This window comes from Danio rerio, chromosome 15 (genome assembly GCF_049306965.1).
Source record: "Danio rerio strain Tuebingen ecotype United States chromosome 15, GRCz12tu, whole genome shotgun sequence".
Lineage (NCBI taxonomy): Eukaryota > Metazoa > Chordata > Actinopteri > Cypriniformes > Danionidae > Danio > Danio rerio.
The window spans coordinates 24017208-24037085 of record NC_133190.1 but is presented as its reverse complement, the minus strand read 5'-3'; the positions used below and the strand labels follow the sequence as shown (position 1 = coordinate 24037085).

General features: G+C 35.0%; 2 protein-coding genes across 5 annotated transcripts in view; one reads left to right on the top strand and one right to left on the bottom strand.

The window, feature by feature from the left end:
• sorl1 (sortilin-related receptor, L(DLR class) A repeats containing) overlaps positions 1 to 19878 on the top strand; it is a 129185-nt gene that overhangs the window by 97281 nt on the left and 12026 nt on the right. For 3 of the 4 annotated variants that reach the window (XM_073923655.1, XM_068213715.1, XM_005157550.5), the window contains exons 22-38: positions 1499 to 1672; positions 1776 to 1889; positions 2533 to 2655; positions 4451 to 4570; positions 4679 to 4804; positions 7552 to 7662; positions 7751 to 7882; positions 10398 to 10529; positions 10706 to 10840; positions 10938 to 11090; positions 14438 to 14593; positions 15412 to 15540; positions 15660 to 15786; positions 16524 to 16693; positions 16773 to 16885; positions 18572 to 18676; positions 18765 to 18831. In XM_073923655.1, coding sequence (XP_073779756.1) covers positions 1499 to 1672; positions 1776 to 1889; positions 2533 to 2655; positions 4451 to 4570; positions 4679 to 4804; positions 7552 to 7662; positions 7751 to 7882; positions 10398 to 10529; positions 10706 to 10840; positions 10938 to 11090; positions 14438 to 14593; positions 15412 to 15540; positions 15660 to 15786; positions 16524 to 16693; positions 16773 to 16885; positions 18572 to 18676; positions 18765 to 18831 — 2187 coding nt within the window. Of the gene's footprint in view, positions 1 to 1498; positions 1673 to 1775; positions 1890 to 2532; positions 2656 to 4450; positions 4571 to 4678; positions 4805 to 7551; positions 7663 to 7750; positions 7883 to 10397; positions 10530 to 10705; positions 10841 to 10937; positions 11599 to 11657; positions 12474 to 14437; positions 14594 to 15411; positions 15541 to 15659; positions 15787 to 16523; positions 16694 to 16772; positions 16886 to 18571; positions 18677 to 18764; positions 18832 to 19878 lie in introns of those variants that run through there. The other variant, XR_012390822.1, reaches the window with a different exon arrangement.
• The window catches only part of LOC101886227 (ovostatin), a 370069-nt gene continuing 350375 nt past the window's right edge, over positions 185 to 19878 (bottom strand). The window contains exon 4 of the transcript XR_012390823.1: positions 185 to 403. The gene's annotated coding sequence lies outside the window, so the exon portion shown is untranslated. The remainder of the gene's footprint in view (positions 404 to 19878) is intronic.

Here is a 19878-nt window from a genome sequence, read left to right as displayed (position 1 = left end):
TCTGTATAGAGAGTGTGTGTGTATATAGTAATGCCTTTTGTCCAGTTTGTTCATTTGTTTGTTTAATAATTAACTCATTAATCTTCATTAATTTTAGACATGGCATATACTGTATGCTGTACAATAAAAGTATGTGAAACATACCTAAAAAGTTATTTATAAGTATGAAAAGTGTTTTAAAACTAAATATTGATGTTTATTTGGTTTACACAGGTACTCGCTGAATTATTTCTAGGAATTAATTGCAATATTTCAAGAGTATTTAATTAAATGAATTAAAACCCCATTAATACATTTACTAGGAACAAAAATATAACATTGCACTGAATTCATACTTCTTTTTTTTTGTGTGCCACCCCAAGATTTCGTATGGCCTCTTCTGGCCACCCCTAAAAAAAAATTTCTGGGGGCGCCACTGCAGGTAATTCGTGATAGACACAGTGGAGAAAACTCGAAAATCAGGCACGCTCATGTCTGGATCCACAAGTATCGATTTAATAGCCAAGAGGAAAGAAAAAGTTACCTCACAAAGAAGCCAGCGCAGCGGGTCAAATGTGCAAAGTGGGTGAGAGAGAGAGAGGCAGAGATGGATTTTTACATTGTGTATAGGATGTAAGTGACGTCAGTACGTAATAACCGGCTCTGACTTATTACTGAACCGATATCGAATTGTCCCCATCTGCATCATGGTGCACCAAAGAAGCAATTTATTTTGACACCCCTACAGTTATTAGAAATATTATGTTTGGAAATGTGTTGAGTTTTCTCTCCATTAAACAGAAATTGGGAAAGCAAAATGTACAGGAGGGCTAATAATTCTGACTTCTACTGTATATACAGTTTTTTTAATTTAGCAATTAAAAATGTATTTACTTTAATTAGAAGTGCTAAAATAACAAAAAAAAACATTTTGTTCTATATCTAAAAGTAAAAATTAAAAGTAAAAATTAAGATATATAAAAATTTAACCGTACAGTCTAATTTAGCACATAAATTGTAGTATATCATACATGTGACTAATATTAAACACTGGTGGAACATGCGGTATTTTTGGTCAATTTATCGAAATAATATTTGTTATGCACTTATTTCTCTTTTTAGGCCTAATGTTTAGGAATACGATTTATAAATATACAAATACATGAAATGCCTAATGCATTGTATCTGAATTTCCCCTGAAAGAATTTTCTTTATCCCTGTTTTCAAGAGGATTATTTATTATGAACTGACTCATATGAATGGCTTTGAAGCTAACAAAAAATTATATAATTAGTTTTTTTTCCCTTAAAGTTGTTTTTTGTCAACTTCGAGGCTTATTTTTCATTGTTGTTTTCCATAAGTACTGTAAGCTCTGAAGGGTAGAAGCTAACAGGCATGCACCAAAAGCCACACAACCCCAAAATTGATTTCATGGGTCTTAAATAGCACCCGCAACTAGTTTAGGACTTAGAAATGTTTTTTTTTTGTGTGTGTGTTTTAATTTTCTGCTCTTCTTTAGGTCAGAATGCCTGCGCAGATCAGCCATGCAGTCTTCTGTGCCTTCCCCAGCCTGGAAACCAGCGTCACTGTGTTTGTCCCGATGGGGTTCCCACCAGCGTCCTGCCCTCAGGAGAGCGTCAGTGCCAGTGTCCCAGCGGATACCAACTACACAACAATACATGTGTCAAGACAGGTCTGACTGACACAAGAGTGCCCCATATTATGATCTCTAAATCTGCTGGTTTACACTTTTTTAAGTCTATGTCTTTCTATCTGTTGCTGTTCCCTTGTTTCAGAGCACACATGTTTGCCAAACCAGCACCGCTGCGCTAACGGGAAGTGCATTAGCAGCATCTGGAAGTGCGACAGTGACAATGACTGCGGCGACATGAGTGATGAGCAAGAGTGCCGTGAGTGACATCATCAGCCCCGTCCCCTTTGTTTCATATTTGTTTATCAATTTTTTTAAATCTAACATGTTCATTACAAATACAGTCCATATGCATTTGCTTGAGTATTTTAGCACACATGCTAATTTTCAACATCTGTCTACCTGAGGCTTTTATTAAAACAAATAGTAGGGGGGAAAATAATAATGACAATGCACATATAAATATTAAATAATGGCAACTGAATTAAAAACAACAAAGTTAACAATACTAGTTAAACAAGAAATATATAAATATGTAATGTATATTTTATGCAGTAGTGAATATTGTTTATATGTAATGTAATATACAGTAGTTAACATTTAAAGTTGTTCAAATCATTTCATCAAAGTTGTTCTCTAACTGTTAAACAACACCCATTGTTGTTTTAGACAATTTTGAAAGACATTTTTAATTTGACGTGTATATATTGTATGTATTACCATACCTGCCACACTCCCGTTTTTTTTTTTTTTCGGGAGTCCCCCGTATTTCAGACCCATCTCCCGCCACCCTCCCCTTTTGTTATTTTTCCCAAAAAACTCCTGTTATTTCAGCCCCACACAACATGATCAAATAATATTGTAATATAACGCAGATGTTTTATGTGTCATTCTGTCCGCAGCCACCACTTCCTGTGACCCTTCAGTGCAGTTCCGTTGTGTAGCTTCAGGTTCCTGTATTCCTCTGGCCTTCAAGTGTGACCATGAGGACGACTGTGGGGATAACAGTGACGAGGAGCATTGTGGTAATGTTTGGGGCTTGCCCATGTGCTCATAAAGGAAATATCTGAGGTTGATTGCTGATGATTTAAAATTTAGCATTATAATAATCTATTATTGGTTATAATCTACATGTTAGAACAGTTGGTATGAAACTGAAATGTTTTTATTTCTGTTTCTCAGTCAGTGTTGCAAAGGGTTTTTAAATAAAATTAAAGCAAAATTTAAATATAATATAATATAATATAATTAAGATTTAATATACATTTTTTAGAGGTAATTATAAATAATAATAATAATAATATAATATTATAAAAAATAATTATAGGTTAGTACTTAAAATTGTATAATATGATTTATTATTTTTAAAAGGTATATGAAATTACTAGGGGTGTAACGATTTATCGTTGTTCGATTTATTGCGATGCAAAAATGTCACAATATGCATCGTGGCGTTATGATGGTTTGATTACGATATGACATCCGTTTTCTCTTATTAGTTGAGCTGTTTGCACGTGAGCTACGTTCCACCTGCTGTCGCACGTGAGTTCAGAATGCAGCAGCAGTAATGTTAGCAGACCAAGATGAGTGGAGTTGAAATAGAGGATGGCCCATCCTCTCAAAATCAGACGTCTGGCAACATTTCGGTTGTACAGTCATTGCTTTAGACTCGTCCGCTTTTTGACACGCATACTGGGTCAAACATAGCCTAAGTTTTAAAGTCTTCACAGTGATTTACATACTTTGCACAGCAACAGGGATACCTCCTAATGGTGTTGAAAGAGTCACATACTGTATTTATAAGGTACAATTCACCCTAAAATATCACTCTGTCTTCATATAATGTTCCCGCCGCAAAATCACACATGACGTGAGCTGACCGTGAGCTGTTACTACAGAGGGCGGATGATAGACGCGCGCGTATGGCAAGCTGTTTTAGCATTTAAACCTTTGTTCTGACTATCCATAAATATATTTAGAGATATCTCTAATTATATTGTGACTAGTCATAATTATAATTCGACTTGTCAGAATGACAATTAGAGATATCTGCAATTACAATTGTACTAGTACAAAATCAGAATCTGCAAATATATTATGACTAGTCATATTCCTCCATTGACTGCCATTGAAAAATATTTGCAGATATCTCTAAATGAGTTTTGACTAGTCACAATTGTAATTAGAGATATCTCTAAATGAATTTAATTAAATATGAATTAAATACCTGGAAATGTGATTTTTTTTTGCACACACAAAAAAACGCAAGTGATCAAGCAAAGCCTTAAGCTCTTACTGTTAAATTCAATTGAATAGAAAGCTTATTTTTTTGCACCTTTACTTAAATTGTTCCTTAATTTTGTCTCTTTCATTTCAATAATATTTTTAAGAAGTTTTTAAATTGTTTTATTTTCCAGAGACAGGCCTGTTTAATTTATTTTCTTAAAGAAGGTTCAGTTTAACAAGTTGAAACAAAAGAAATACATAAAAAATAGTTTTCTTGGTAAAATTTGCATTTAAGTTTAATTTAAAATTTTTATTCCAAATATCGTGATACATATCGTATCGTGAACATTATATCGTGATACACATCGTATCGTGAGCTGAGTGTATCGTTACACCCCTAGAAATTACTAAAAATTACAAAAAATACATAAAGTATAAATATAAAAACAAAAAAAGTCGAACAATTGAAAACATTTTTACTGTTAAGCTTCATAAAGAGCACATTTCAAACAAGTTTAGATCTTGCAAGTGTTCTAACATGATTTTATGATTTTTTTTAATAGGGTTTCTCAATGTGTCTTATCTTTCCTTTAGAGTCTCACAAGTGTGGACCAGGAGAGTTCACCTGTGCAAGAGGCGCTTGTATTCGGGACGCATGGCGCTGTGATGGGGACAACGACTGCAGAGACTGGTCAGATGAGGCCAACTGTACTGGTGAGAGAAAACAGACTCATTTACACACATGCGTGCAAGACATATACAGTAAAAAATGCCACATCTACATTTTTAACATCCATCTCTTCCTCTTTCTGTTTCATGAAGTGGGTCACCATACGTGTGAGAGCAGTAGTTTCCAGTGTCACACTGGTCACTGTATTCCTCAGCGCTGGGTCTGTGACGGAGATGACGACTGCCAGGATGGCTCAGACGAGGACCCTACGCAGTGTGGTCAGTCATAAAATCTAACTCGCCCTCAAGTAAAATCAAACCAAGGATGCCAATAATTAAATAACTGCTGATTATCATTTAAGTTGATATTCTTTATCCATAGTCGACCAAGCACAGAAGTCATTAACTTGCATAATTTTGAGACCCATTCGACATGCAAAACACTTACAGCCAGTGCAGAAGTAAAATGAAGTGAGCAAAGCATGAGTTTATAAACAGCTCTCTGCCACTACACTTGGAGAAAGAGAACTGAGCATGAGTTTACCATCTGAGGTTGCACCACATTCATTGTGGGCAGCATTATCGGATTGCTAATTATCTAAAATGAATTAGTGTATTATCTAACTAGCTGCTAAATTGAAATTACTAACATAATTTTGTAATATTGATATGTTATTTATGTGAAGTACGTAAAAGATTGGGCCAATAACTGTATGGCATCAGCCTTTATTTTGTTATGGTTCTTGATGAGTAAACATTGGCCATTTTGCAAGATGTAAATATATTTAAGAATATCTTGCAAAATTAACAATGTTTACTTATGAGGATAAATATAAACAAAAACAATGACTGACATACACTAACTGGCCACTTTATTAGGCACACCTTGCTAGCACTGGGTTGGACCCACTTTTGCCTTCAGAACTACCTTTATCCTTCGTGGCATAGATTCAGCAGGATACTAGAAATATTCCTCACGCTTCATGACATGACGCGTTATCCTGCTGGAAGTAGTCATCAGAAGATGGGTACACTGGTCATAAAGGGATAGACATGGTCAACAACAGTACTCAGGTAGGCTGTGGCGTTGACACAGCAATGCTCAATTGGTACTAATTGGGACCAAAGTGTGACAAGAAAATATTCCCCACACCGTTACACCACCACCACCAGCCTGAATCATTAATACAAGCCAGGCTGGATCCATGCTTTCATGTAGATGACGCCAAATTATGACCCTACCATCTGAACGTCACATCAAAATTTGAGACTCGTCAGACCAGGCAATGTTTTTCCAATCTTCTATTGTCCAACTTTGGTGAACCTTTGTGAATTGTAGCCTCAGTTTCTTGCTCTTAGCTGACAGGAGAGGCACTGGGTGTGATCTTCTGCTGTAGATCTCCCAGTAGATCAGCTGTTTCTGAAATACTCAGAATACTTAAATCACCTTTCTTCCTCATTCTGATACTCAGTTTGAACTGCAGCAGATCATCCTGAGTGTTACTACATGCCTAATACATTAAGTTCGTGCCATGTGATTGGCTGATTAGAAATTTGCGTTAACGAGCAGTTAGACAGCTGTACCTAATAAAGTGGCCGGTGAGTGTATATATATATAGACATATTTGTGTCGAAAAGAACTAATCAGTCATTGATTCTTTGTACAATCCTAAAGCCTTTTAATCACAGTATAAAATTTTTCCTTTTGTTGAGGATGCTTACGTTTGTACTGTCATTTGCACATCCTGTCATGCCATAGTAATAAACACTTCTTGTATTTTTACGGTTAATGATTAACAGCAAAAAATTCTGCAATTTTTTTTATTGTTTGGAAATTGACTTCCCTATTTCAAACATTTTTTGTGGAACACAAATAGGCAAGGCAAGGCAAGTTTATTTATATAGCACATTTCATACACAATGGCAATTCAAAGTGCTTTACATAAACAAGAATAAAAGAAACAAGTAAAATAAAAATAAAAACAAATAATAAAAATGCGTAAAAACAAAACAAAACATAAAAACAGGTAAAATGTGATATGAAAGAATGAAGAAGAAGAGAAAAACATGATAGTGCAATCTGTCGAACGCAGCACAGTGCTCATTCAGTAAAGGCACAGCTAAACAGATGTGTTTTCAGTCTTGATTTGAATGTGCCTAATGTTGGAGCACATCTGATCATTTCTGGAAGCTGATTCCAGCAGCGAGGGGCATAGTGGCTAAAAGCCGATTCACCCTGCTTTGACTGAACTCTTGGAACTTCTAGTTTATATGATCCTAATGATCTGAGTGATCTGTTAGGTTTGTATTCAGTGAGCATATCTGTGATGTATTTAGGTCCTAGGCCATTTAGTGATTTATAGACCAGTAATAATACTTTAAAATCTATTCTGAATGTAACTGGCAGCCAGTGTAAAGACATGAGGACAGGTGTGATGTGCTCTGATTTTCTGGTTCTGGTTAGAATTCTGGCTGCAGCATTCTGGATGAGCTGCAACTGTCTGACTGTCTTTTTAGGAAGACCAGTGAGGAGTCCATTACAGTAATCCACCCTGCTGCTGATAAAAGCATGAACAAGTTTTTCCAAATCTTCACTAGAAACAAAGCATCTGATTCTTGCTATGTTTTTGAGATGATAGTATGCTGATTTACTGACTGCTTTGACATGACTGTTGAAACTCAGATCTGACTCAAGAGTCACACCAAGATTCTTGACCTTATTCAAATGGCCACTTAAACTGTAAATCAGTCCCTCCATGGTTTTGCAGGTACATTTTTTAAATATTTGTGGCCTATTGTTTTTTTTATTTTATGATGGCTTTTATCAAAACATATGTCATTATTTACAACAAATGTTCTGCTTTGCTGTGAAAATACACAAAAATACACTAAAATCTTACTTTTTTGATGCAAAATCTTAGAGGTACAATTAAATGTTCTGTCACTGTCCATGAATAACAATTATAAGTGCCATGAAAGTATTACTTATTTACTGTGTATTCATATTTTCTGGTGTCGTTCTGCAGGAAGGCAAAAGTGCAATGGCTTCTTATGCTCGAATGGCACCTGTCTGCCTGCAAGTGCTCACTGCAATGGTGTTGAGGACTGTCCAGGTGGCGCTGATGAGCAAAACTGTGGTATGTGCTCAATTTATTAAGTAAAATTGATATGCATGTTGTTTGTAATTGAAACTAGAGGGTGATAATAACAGAGTGTGTTCTACAGGTCCACTCTGTGCACACTATATGGAGTTTGTGTGCAGAAATCGAGCGCAGTGTCTGTTTCAGTCTCTGGTTTGTGACGGGACCCGGCACTGTGCTGATGGTTCTGATGAGGACCCCATTTATGCTGGATGCTGTGAGTCCAATGATTTAATATCTAAAATGTGAAAGTTAGAAACCGATCATTAAAGGAACATGTATGCTTTTAAAACTCTCTTCAGTTTTACAAGTGTGCATTTATTCATTAATTCATTCTTTTTCTTTTTGGCTTAGTTTCTTTTTGGCTTTATTAATCTGGTGTCGCCACAGTGGAATGAACCGCCAGCTTATCCAGTATTTGTTTCCCTTCCAGCTGCAACCAATCACTGGGAAACATCCATACACACTCATTCACACACAATCACTTCAGACAATTTATCATTTCCATATCACCTTAACAGCATGTCTTTGGACTTGTGGGAGAAACCGGAGCACCCGGAGAAAACCCACTCAACACGGAAATTTCAACTGACCCAGCCGAGGCTCGAACCAGAGACCTTCTTGCTGTGAGGCGATCGTGCTACCCACTGTGCCACCGTAACGCCACTGTGCATTTATTTAATTACAAATACAGTAAAACAACAATGGCCCAATCCCAATTCTTCCAATAAAAGCCCTTCCCTTTAAGGCTGATTTATACTTCTGCGTCAAACACTGGCGTATGCTACGGCGCTGACGCATAGCCCTTCGCCGTGGCCGTGGCCGTCACTGACGTGCACCTCTCAAAAAATGTAACTACACGTCGCAACGACGTGTAGCGCAAGCTCTGTGATTGGTCGGCTTGGTAGCGCTGACGAGTCTGGGCGGGACCGAGAGCCGCGCGAATGGCGAGAGCGACTGTTTACAAGTGTGGGGTCCCGTGAAGGAGCTCCGGATGGAAAGTTTTGTTTTGTGTTTACCTCATAGTTAAAGTTGCTGCATGTCCGCCGGTTCCTGCCTCAAAATGAGCGAGTTTGAGCCACTTGTACATCCCAGAAGTGTTCAGGAAAAGCTCAAAACCAGAGAAGAAACTCGACACAGAGGAACATTTACACCTCACTGCCAACTAGCGTTTCGGAAGTGTTAATACAGACCGACAGAGACAGCGCGCAGAAGTATAAATGCACAGCCACGCGCGTTGCATGCGCCGTGGGTCACGCCGGTCACTTGATGCAGAAGTATAAACCAGGCTTTACACCTACCCCTCGTTTTGCGTTTCCACCTGAAGGGGTAGGGGTGTCCATAGCTTGAAGGCGTAGCGCTAAGGGGAAGGGCTAAATTTTGCTGTCTATAATAATAACTTTTGTTTAGTAGTCCCACAACATACTTTCACATCTGTCACTCGAATGCCCTGTCAGAAATGTCTAGTGTCTGGGAATAAGCTTTTTGCAATATCTGAAATAATTTTGATGTTGTTTTCGTGTGTCATGTTGTGAATACACAGTACAGTTGCGAGCTTATTCCCACATTAGATTGTTATGATAACATAATATATGCCTTCAGTGGTTTCCAGAAGATAAATACCAAAAAATAACACAACTGGAATAACTACAGCAGTCTCCATTGTCGATATTATATGAAGTAAGATCTTGCGATGACGTGTGCAGGTGCTGTGGTGGTGTCCCATTTCTTAGGGGGAAAATTTGAAGGTTTTCCCCTTTACACTCTGTTTCAAGGGGCCAAGGGGAAGGGGTAGGGGTAAAAAAAATAAATATGGTTGGGCCAATATTGTAGTATTAAAATTTCATTTAAGTTTTGTCTATTGCAAATAAAGTTAAATAACATTTGTTCCTGTATTTCAAAGCTCAATTTAAATCGCACCCATTACTGTAGACTTTAAATTCACAAGATCCTTCAAAAATCACTATCTCAACAAGAATTAATATAAGCAGTTACTGCAGTTAGTTTGATTTATTAATCAGCATATTATTTAATTCATTTCATAACATTTAATTAATTGACATTGGTATTGCAATCTATGGGTCTGCAACAAAAATAATAAATATCAATGTTTTGTGTGTTTTAAAAAATGCATAATTAAACAATGTTTTATTTAAGTTGTCTATTTTTTTTACATAGCTAATTTATTTAGAAATTAAGTCAGTAACTGTCTTTAACTTTGTTTTTGCAAAGTGAGTAGTAAACTTAATAATGTCAACAGTAATTGGAAATAAAACAACAATAATTAGAATAGTATCTAAAAAAAAAGTAGCGGCTTGGTGGCTCAGTGGTTAGCCTTACAGCAAGAAGGTCGCTGGTTTGAGTCCTGGCTGGACCAGTTGGCATTTCTTTGTGGAGATTACATGTTCTCCCTGTGTTCGCATGGGTTTTCTCTGGGTGCTCCTGTTTCCCCCACAGTCCAAAGACATGCGGTAAAGATAAACTGGAAGAACTAAAATGGCCGTAGTGTATGTGTTTATGTATGTGTGTATGTGTGTGTGAATGCTAAGAGTGTATGAATGTTTCCTATTACTGTTTTGCAGCTGGAAGGGCATCCGCTGCATAAAACATGTGTTGGAATAAATAAGATAAATAAATAAGGGACTAAGCTGAAGGAAAATGAATGAATGTAAAAGTCTGCACGCTCCTAATGTGTTTTGTATTACATTATTCTGCTCTTTGCTCTTCTACAGCCACTAGTGTTGAGTTTGAGAAAACATGTGACGGCTACAACTTCCAGTGCACCAATGGGATGTGTGTGACGTTGGAGTGGAAGTGTGACGGCATGGACGACTGTGGTGACTACTCGGACGAGGCCAACTGTGGTGAGCATTACAAACAAGCCTAATCTAGTAGTCAAACCTAAATGTGCCACACCACAATACAAATGTTTGCACATCCATGACTACAGACTTCACCTCAGAGAACCAGTGCAGTCAAACAGTACATTACATCATGTTTCTGTGCTTTCATTTTAAAAATTGTGTACTTTCTATTTCAGCATCGCCGACTGAGGAGCCAGGCTGCACGAGTTACTTCCGGTTTGAGTGTAAAAACGGCCGCTGTGTGCCTGCCTGGTGGAAATGTGATGGAGAAAATGACTGCGGCGACTGGTCTGATGAGTCTCAGTGTTCAGGTACTCAGACTGGTCTGCTACTTTGTGTTCTAGCTCAGTCAGGTTGTATTAAGCTTGTTTGTGAAATGAATGATGTTGTATGTGTGTGTTTGTCCAGGTGGCGAAGCTCTTCACACACCTGCACCGGGTCCTGCTACCTGTGCTCCTAATCGTTTCCGCTGTGGTTCTGGCGCATGTATTGTGGACACCTGGGTGTGTGACGGCTATGCGGACTGTCCTGATAGTAGTGATGAAGCAGGCTGTCCAACAGGTGCTCTTTTACTGGTCACTACCTCAGGTGTTGGCCAGCATACGGCCCATGAGAGAATCCAAATGCAGCTTGCAGGGATAGAGTTTTGTTTATTAATCAAGCATGCTTAAGTTTGATTACCATGTATAAAGTAACTCAAATGTTTTGAGGGATACTGAGTGCATGAGCTACTTCAACAGGCATGAGTCTCAAAGATGATCTGGTTTTGATTTCTTGGACGATTAATGGATTATCATGAAAGATTGCGCTTACTGTTTAAGTGTCAGCATAGGCATCTGTTAAAGTTTTACTATGCGTCTATATGTAGATACACCTATTTTACAAGTCTTCTGAAAACGTATTGTTTCCATCGGTGGGTTTCTGACCATTAGGTTTTATTAGGTTTTTGACCACTGACTGTTAGGGATGTCACAAGGTCTTGCGAGATTAAATTGCGATGAGATTTCTCATCCAGGTGAAAAGTTGTCTCGTGAATTGAGATGTTAGCATGATGGAGCATGAGGGGGAAATTAGCATTGAAGATTGGAAGCAGGATTGAATTTGAGCCGCAAATCAAGTGCTTTGCACACACCTGTGTTGCACATGTCACTCAGTTGGGCGGACGGGTGTGACGTAAGTGCTTCTTTTCCTCAATGGAAGTTTATAGGCTGCTCTGTTATTCATGTCCAAGCAGAAGCTGCAACTAGAACTCCTGCCACACAAATTACCCTTGGACACTCCCACCGATAGAATGTCACTTAAGATGTGCAGAAAGCAGCATTATTGAAGTGCAGTACAGATATGTAAACACCACAAACAAACCATTAGTATCGTATAGGACTTTTAGCAGCATTTTGCGACAGGACAGTCCACATAGCTGTTTAACACTATATTATCTGCTCCTACACATATATCTAAGCGCGCACACACATACTGAACTGCTCAACTCAACACACCCAAACATTACCAAACACGTTCAAATATTTAAGCATGTTTAAGGAGAGGGAGAGAAAGAAAGAGAGACAGCACAGCATAATAAAATAAAACTATTGCATCTCGTGCATAAATCACACCATAAACATGACATTAAAATAGCTTCTTTAAAAGATGATAAATGTAAGCCAGTCATCAAAATAAATAAAAATAAAAAATCGTATACTGTCACAAAATCCAAAATAACCATCAAGATCTGCAATGTAAATACTCTGAAATTCTATTGGGGAAAAGCCAGTCAGAGTTTGTCTTTTTAGTCAGTCTATTTTCCATTTATATATTAACAAATATTTTGCAGTGTTTGCATGTTCTATGCATAGAATTCAATTAAACTAATATAAAAAATGGTTCATTAAAATGGATGTAAATTCATTACAAATTAAAAACATTAAAAAGTTCATTAATAACATCTAAAATGTTTTGCATTTTGGTATTATTTATTCATTTATTAATTTAAAACCATTTCTGTTAATTTAGTTAAAGTCAGAATTATTACCCCCACCCCACCCCCCCACCCCCCCAACACCACCCCCCACCCCCTCCTTCCAGTATATTTTTACCCCAATTTCTGTTTGAGGGAGAAAACATTTTTTTCAACAAAATTCTAAACACAATAGTTTTAATAACTCATTTCTAATAACTGATTTATTTTATCTTTGCTAGGATGACAGTAAATAATATTTGACTGGATATTTTTCAAGATATTTCTATACAGCATAAAGTGACATGTAAAGGCTTAACAAGGTTAATTGGGTTAACTAGGCAGGTTGGAGTAATTACGGGGGTTATGGTATAATGATGGTTTGTTTTGTAGACAATCAAAAAATATATATAGCTTAAAGGGAATATTAATATTTGACCTTAAATTGTTTAAAAAATTTAAAACTGCTTTTATTCTAGACAAAATAAAACAAAAGACTTTCTCTAGAAGAAAAAAAATTATCAAACACACTGTAAAAATGTCCTTGCTCTGTTAAACATCATTTGGGAAATATTTAAAAAAGAGAAAAAACAAAACAAAGGGGGGCTAATAATTTTGACTTCAACTGTCTATTAGCAAAATATTTGAATTTTAAGACTATTACATTCATATGTTTCATCAATTAAGATTTCTTTAAAGCAGTGTAATAATCTTATCTCATCTCATGTCTCGTGGAGTAGGCATCTCGTCACACCCCTACTGACTGTATTTTTCCAAAATACCTTTAGGGTGCGATCATGCATTCACAATAGAATGAACCATTATAATTGTGGTGAAATTTAAATTAGCTTGTTATATTTTATTATTTAGGATACTGATTAATCCAAACTATTTTCCCAATATATAAAGGGCAGAACCCCCCCACACATATTTTGACATCTTTCTGCACGAATCAAGTTTTACTAAGGCTGGTCAAACCCCCCTGCTTTAATTATTCTAATTACCTGATCGGAAAAATGTAACAATTTAAAGGAATAGTTTATCCAAAAACAAAAATGTACTCACTATTTAATCACCCTCGTGTGGTTTCAAGTCTTTATAATTTGCTTCTTTTTTTTTCACAACAGAAATATTTTGAAGAATGTTGGAAACCGGAAATCAGTTTCCAACATGAAAATGAAGGCTGAGCATATAATGATTACATTTTCAGGAACTGTCCCATTTAATTGTTTTAAACCTTGAATAAAGATTAATCTACATCTAAGTTAGATGAGGAAGATGTAGTTATGCAGTTTTACATTATTGTACTTAAAGGAATGTGTTTTACCATTTTTAATTTTAGCTGCAGTTAGTCTTAATAAATTGCAGAGAAATAAGAAATTAATTTGACTTTTTTTAAAAAATCCGTTTACAGCATTGATATACTGTACAGCGGTGTACATTAGATGTGTTTTTGAATTTTATATGTACATGCTTCTAAAAATTGTCTTGCCTGTTTTAACTTAAATCAGTAAATGAAGCTTAATTCATTATTTTTTAAATTATGTGTAACATTTAACACTCAGGTTCAAACACTTTAATTGACACATTTTTTATAGCTCAGCTGGCTCTGGTTGATGCATCAGCCCCACATCATCACTGTTCATTTGCTTCCCAAATGAATGTAATTTACTTAATATACTGAGTGTTCTCACTCAGTAATAAGCAAAATATTAAATTATTTCTCAGTTGTATCCAGACAATTTAACTATGATTTATTTTATTTGACATATTTTTAATACAAATAAGAGTACATCAGTGAATTTCTCTATTTTCTTTCCAAAATAAGCTGACTTTTTTATTAGAAAAGCTACTTTTATTATACTTGTTTTGTAAACAGCTTACATGAGGAAACCACTTTGCTTCCTAGTATACCGCATCATTTTGGCTTGTGTTGTTTATATCTTCCGCTCAGTGAAAGGCTCTGTGACTTCAGTGACGACTCTTCCTCCATCGGGCCGCTGTACTAAAGATCAGTTTCTGTGTGTGAAGCCTCCAGCATGTATTTCAGATTGGAAGCGCTGTGATGGTCATTCTCACTGCCTGGACGGATCTGACGAGGCCAACTGTCGTAAGTGGCTATTATAGATTTGGACACAATTGCTCTCTCTTTCCTTATTTAGACCTAATACAACTTTTAATTTTACTAAGTACTATAATTAGGTTCCCTTGTGCATCTTCGCATATGTGTAATGTGGGTAATGTTGCTAAAGCTACCATTGTCCATGACTGTATACACAGAGACCAGATATTTTGTTAGATTTATACAGAAATGCTCAGTGTTCACATAATTCATAAATGCACCGGTTTTATGTACTGTATAGTCAAGTGACAGACGTTTTAGTTTTCTGGACAGAATTGAAAATTGCACTGTTCATTTGTAAAGGCTGGCACATTAGAACACTAGCATACTCCATGAGTTTAGTCAATTTTACGCCACTAAAACTACCTGAATTTATCCACTAACAGTTCAGAAATTTGCTGGTACATTCTAGAAGTTGTAACCTTTTCTTTTCCAGTATTATCAGCATCTGATTTGAACATGCGAGCCTTTAATCTTTAATTTTTTATATTTTGGTGAGATTTGCTTGTTTTGTTGTTTCTGGGCTGTCAGAATAGCATGTAAAGGCTCCACCCTCTTCTGGAAAGCAGCAGCTCATTTGCATTTAAAGGGACACACACAGAAAGTTGACAAGCTACAGTTGTCTGTGGTGACATTAGAGCTGAAAAATTCCTGTGGACACTAGTGATTAATTTTGCAGCTCATGAAAAGGGACATTTTATCTTCCTTTTAAGGATAAATATGAAAGTCTTAAAAATTAATTCAGAAAAAATTGCATTGTTACACTACCTTAAGCTTTACCTATTTTACTCTCCATTGTATTTCAGCCACTCATGGCCCTCTGCTCTGTGCGAATGGTACGCGGTGTGCAGACGGCGAGGCCTGTTTGCTGAACAGCGAGAGGTGTGATGGTTTTATAGACTGCTCTGACCGAAGTGACGAGCACAACTGCACTGGTGAGACACTGAGAGACGTTCATCACGTCTTTGCAGTGCTGGAAATCTGCTGCACTGGAGCACATTAAACTGACGGTCTGCCTGTTCATGCTGATTCACCCTGATTTTGCATTTCCCAGATGAACAGCAGGTCTACAAGGTTCAGAATCTACAGTGGACTGCCAATTTCTCTGGAGCTGTCAAGCTTACATGGACAAGGCCTAAAAATATGCCTACATCCTCCTGTTCTTTTGTCATCTACTTCAGGTAAAGCAGGGACTGGATAAATCTATCCTTTTTTAATTTATATTTTTAAGTTACATTTTAGTTGTCATTTTTCTTTCTTTTTATTTATTTATTTATTTCTATTTTCTTTTATTTATTTTATTTTATTTTATTTTTATTTAATTATATTTATATTTTTTATTTTTATTTCTTTTATTGTTTAGTTTTATCTATTTTTCTTTTTCTTTTTGTTTTTATTTTCTTTTATTTATTATTATTATTATTTTTTTTTTCCTTTTTTTTTTTTTTTTTTTTTGTCTATTTACTTTTTAATTTATTTTCTTTTTTATTTATTTTTATTTATTTTCTTTTGTTTTCATATCAATTTTATTTATTGTTTCCTCAATTTTATATATTTATATATATTTAATTTAATTGTATAATATTTTAAAATAATTTTTATAAATTATTTTACAATTTCTTTTAGTCTCTTTTTATTATTTCAGTTACATATATTTAGTTCTTAAGAATAGATTGCATATAAATGTTGTTTCCTTATTTTGGACCGTTTCTTTATCAGATTTTATTATTTAATTTAACTTGATAATATTTTATTAAATTAATAATTACAAATAAATGTAAGTAGACTTACCAAAACAGCAAAATAATTTATTTTTATAATATGTATAATATAATTTATAATTCCATAATCTGATCACAAAAGTGTCTCAACTCCATATACAGTAGGTCTGTTACAGAAAGCTGTTTGTATTCTGCAGGCCAGTGGGTGTACAACAGTGGACGTCAATAGACACAAACAGCAATAAGGGTAGTGCCGTTCTGACCGTGTTGATGCCAGACACCACATACAACGTGAAGGTTCAGACTCAGTGCCTTAGCAAACAGCACAGGACCAATGAATATCTTACTCTGCGCACTCCAGAAGGATGTAAGTCTCCAAAAATCTCAAGTATGATTTGTTTTTCTTCTCTCTCTCTTCATGACTGGTCTTTCTATTTGTATGACAGTGCCAGACCCTCCGCAGAGCCTTCAGTTGAGCTGTGACAAAGCTGATGACGGGACGGTCCTGTGTTCCTGGAGCCCTCCTGATAAAACACATGGACACATCAGGGAGTATATTGTGAGTGAGAAACATACAATTAAAATGCCGTCATATTTTGTTCACCCTGGTGGTGTTCCACTGTTGTCAATGCTTTTTCTTTTTCTTTTTGCTTATGTTTGTCCATATTATGGCAATGAATAGCAATCAAATTAATATAATACAAAAAGGGCTATTACGGTTACATTTTCAGCACCAGTGACCTAATCAGAGCTCATGATCCACAATGTTCATGTTTTACACTGTCATGTTATTTCTGGAATATCATGGAATTTTAAAAGGTTTATTCCAGACATTGAAAATCAGGGGCTTTAAATATTTTTTGTTCACGTCATTGAATATCAGAGTGTTTGTTTGTCATATATATATATATATATATATATATATATATATATATATATATATATATATATATATATATATATATATATATATATATATATATATATATATATATAATGTTAAAATAGTTTCTTGAAGTATTTTTGTCTGCTCAGTGCTCAATCGGTCCCTCCTGGATTTTGCAGGAAAATATTCCAATTATTGCAGCCTAAAATGACTTATTTTTACAAAATTTGTTACCATATTTCTGGCGTTGCTTGTGCTTTTTTGCTGTAAAAATATACACACTTTTTACCTCAAGAGCTGTTGGTGTCAGTAATTTATATAAAGGGAACAACAAGAGAGAGAAGGAGTGTAACATTTACTTAACCATATAACGTCTACTGCATCCTATGTGATACATAAATGACTCAAAATGATCAAATTTTATGAAACTTTTAAAATCAGGTAAAATTTCCATGTTTTTGTGATCAATAAAACAAACATTATCTTATTCAAATAGTGTGAATGTGTGTTGTGAGAATTGTGATATGCCTAAAGCGGATCAGACAACTAAGGAGAAATACAGCATCATGCCTAGCACTTTCTACACGTGAATGCAATGTGTTTTATAATAAGCAAAGTAAAAAAAGGAAAAAAATGGCAAGATTGTTTTCTGTATTTTCAAACAATTGATTTTAGTTGACTAAAACGATTTTAGTTGTCATTTTTTTTATTTAGAATTTATTTTTTTTCTTTCTTTTTTCAATTTCGAATCAATTTAATTTATTGTTTTTTATTAATGTATATTTATATGTTTTTAGGATATTTATTTATACTATTTCTTTTCCATAATTTATATAGTTTATTGTGTGTTTTGGATTTGCTTTCTTTTTTGTTGTTTATTTATTTTCTTATTTAAATTATTTTATGTTTTTATTTGTTTGTTTTAGTTTATGTTTCTTTTATTATTTTATTTATTAATCAGACATTGAAACATTAATTTGTTTTGTTTTATTTTATTTTGTATAGGATTAAAAAACAAACACCAAAGTTTCTCTCTTAGTTTTTCTCAGTTTCTCTTTCTATAAATTACAGAGCCCAATGCTTTTAAAGGTCAAAAATGGCAAGATTGTTTTCTGTATTTTCACATTAAAAACAACAAATGTAAATATTGCTGCATGTTTTGAAAAAAGACCTAAATATCTGTCATTTTATACTATAAAAAAACTTTTTTTTATTCTGCATTTGTTGTATGAAAAAAATAGGATCTCGCCAGAGTCAGAAGTCAATAACTTGGTTGACATTTTTGGATGAACTACCTTTCTATACTTTCTAGCATTGACCCCACATCCTCTCTAACTGTCTGCTCCGTGTGTTGTACAGGTGGAGTATAGTGAGAAGGACAGTGCAGAGTGGTTTTCTCTGAGTAGCACCAGCACTAACGCAGAAGTGAAGAACCTGCAGCCCAGCTCGCTCTACAGATTTAGGGTGAGATGCTCTGAGATCCTGCATGCTGCTGTTTCATGTGCACTTTTGGTTTGTTTCATTTAACCGCTCTTGTTCTGTTATTTCTCAGGTGGCTGCCGTCACAAGCAGAGGCGTTGGAAACTGGACAGAAATAAAGTCTATTATTCCTCAAAAAGGTAATTATGCTGTATAAACCCCATTGCGGAGCACTGGCTCCCCCTGCTGGACATTTACGCTCAAGCATTTTGTCTGATAAGGTTGTTGAAACCAAATACAATAGTCACGTAAATTCCCATTTCAGATTCTGTATTAATGGGTTAATTTGAAAAGAAAACCTTTCATACTAAAAAAGTGCTTACTTGTATAAACTTTGAATGGTAGTTTATCAGTTAATATTCACATGCAATATAATCCAAGTCAAACACTAAAAAATCAATTATATAAATAATCAAAATTGTATATTATGAAATACATATCAATGTCTCAATGACCTCTGCAGAGTAGACCACTTGCGTATTATATACTTAGTGTTGATAATGTTTTTTTTTTATAAATGTATGTATACAGTTAATGTATAGATACAGTTACATTAATATGCTTAGGCAATATAATCAGTCAAATCTCACAAAATCAGTTATATAAATCATCAAAATTATATTTTATTAAATATATATCTATATCTCAATGACCTATTTAGAGTAGACAGTATATGTACTGCATACATAGTGCGTTTAATGTATGTATACATTTGAAGTCTAAATCAATAACCTTTCAGTGAGTTATTTTTTACGTTTTCAAATATTTCCCAAGTGTTTTAACAGCAAGGCATTTTTCACAGTATTTTCTATAATATTTTTTCTTCTGGAGAAAGTTTTTTTTTTTTCGGCTAGAATAAAAGCAGTTTTACATTCTTTTAAAACCATTTTAAGGTCAATATCATTTGCACCCTTAAGCAGTATTTTTATTGTCTACAGAATAAACCATCATTATACAATGATTTGCCTAATTACCCTACAGTGCTTCCCATAGGTTTGAAATATACTTGTGGTGGTAGCCAGATTGAAACACATCCTTTACTGTGGCTCATAAATGGTTAATGAATAACGTGAACAAAGAATAATATGATTTTTAACAATGCTTTTAAGTTCAGGTTGCAAATGTTTATTGGCATGACGTTTTAGTACAGTATTGCCAAAGCATTTTAGATGGGTAAAAAATATGTA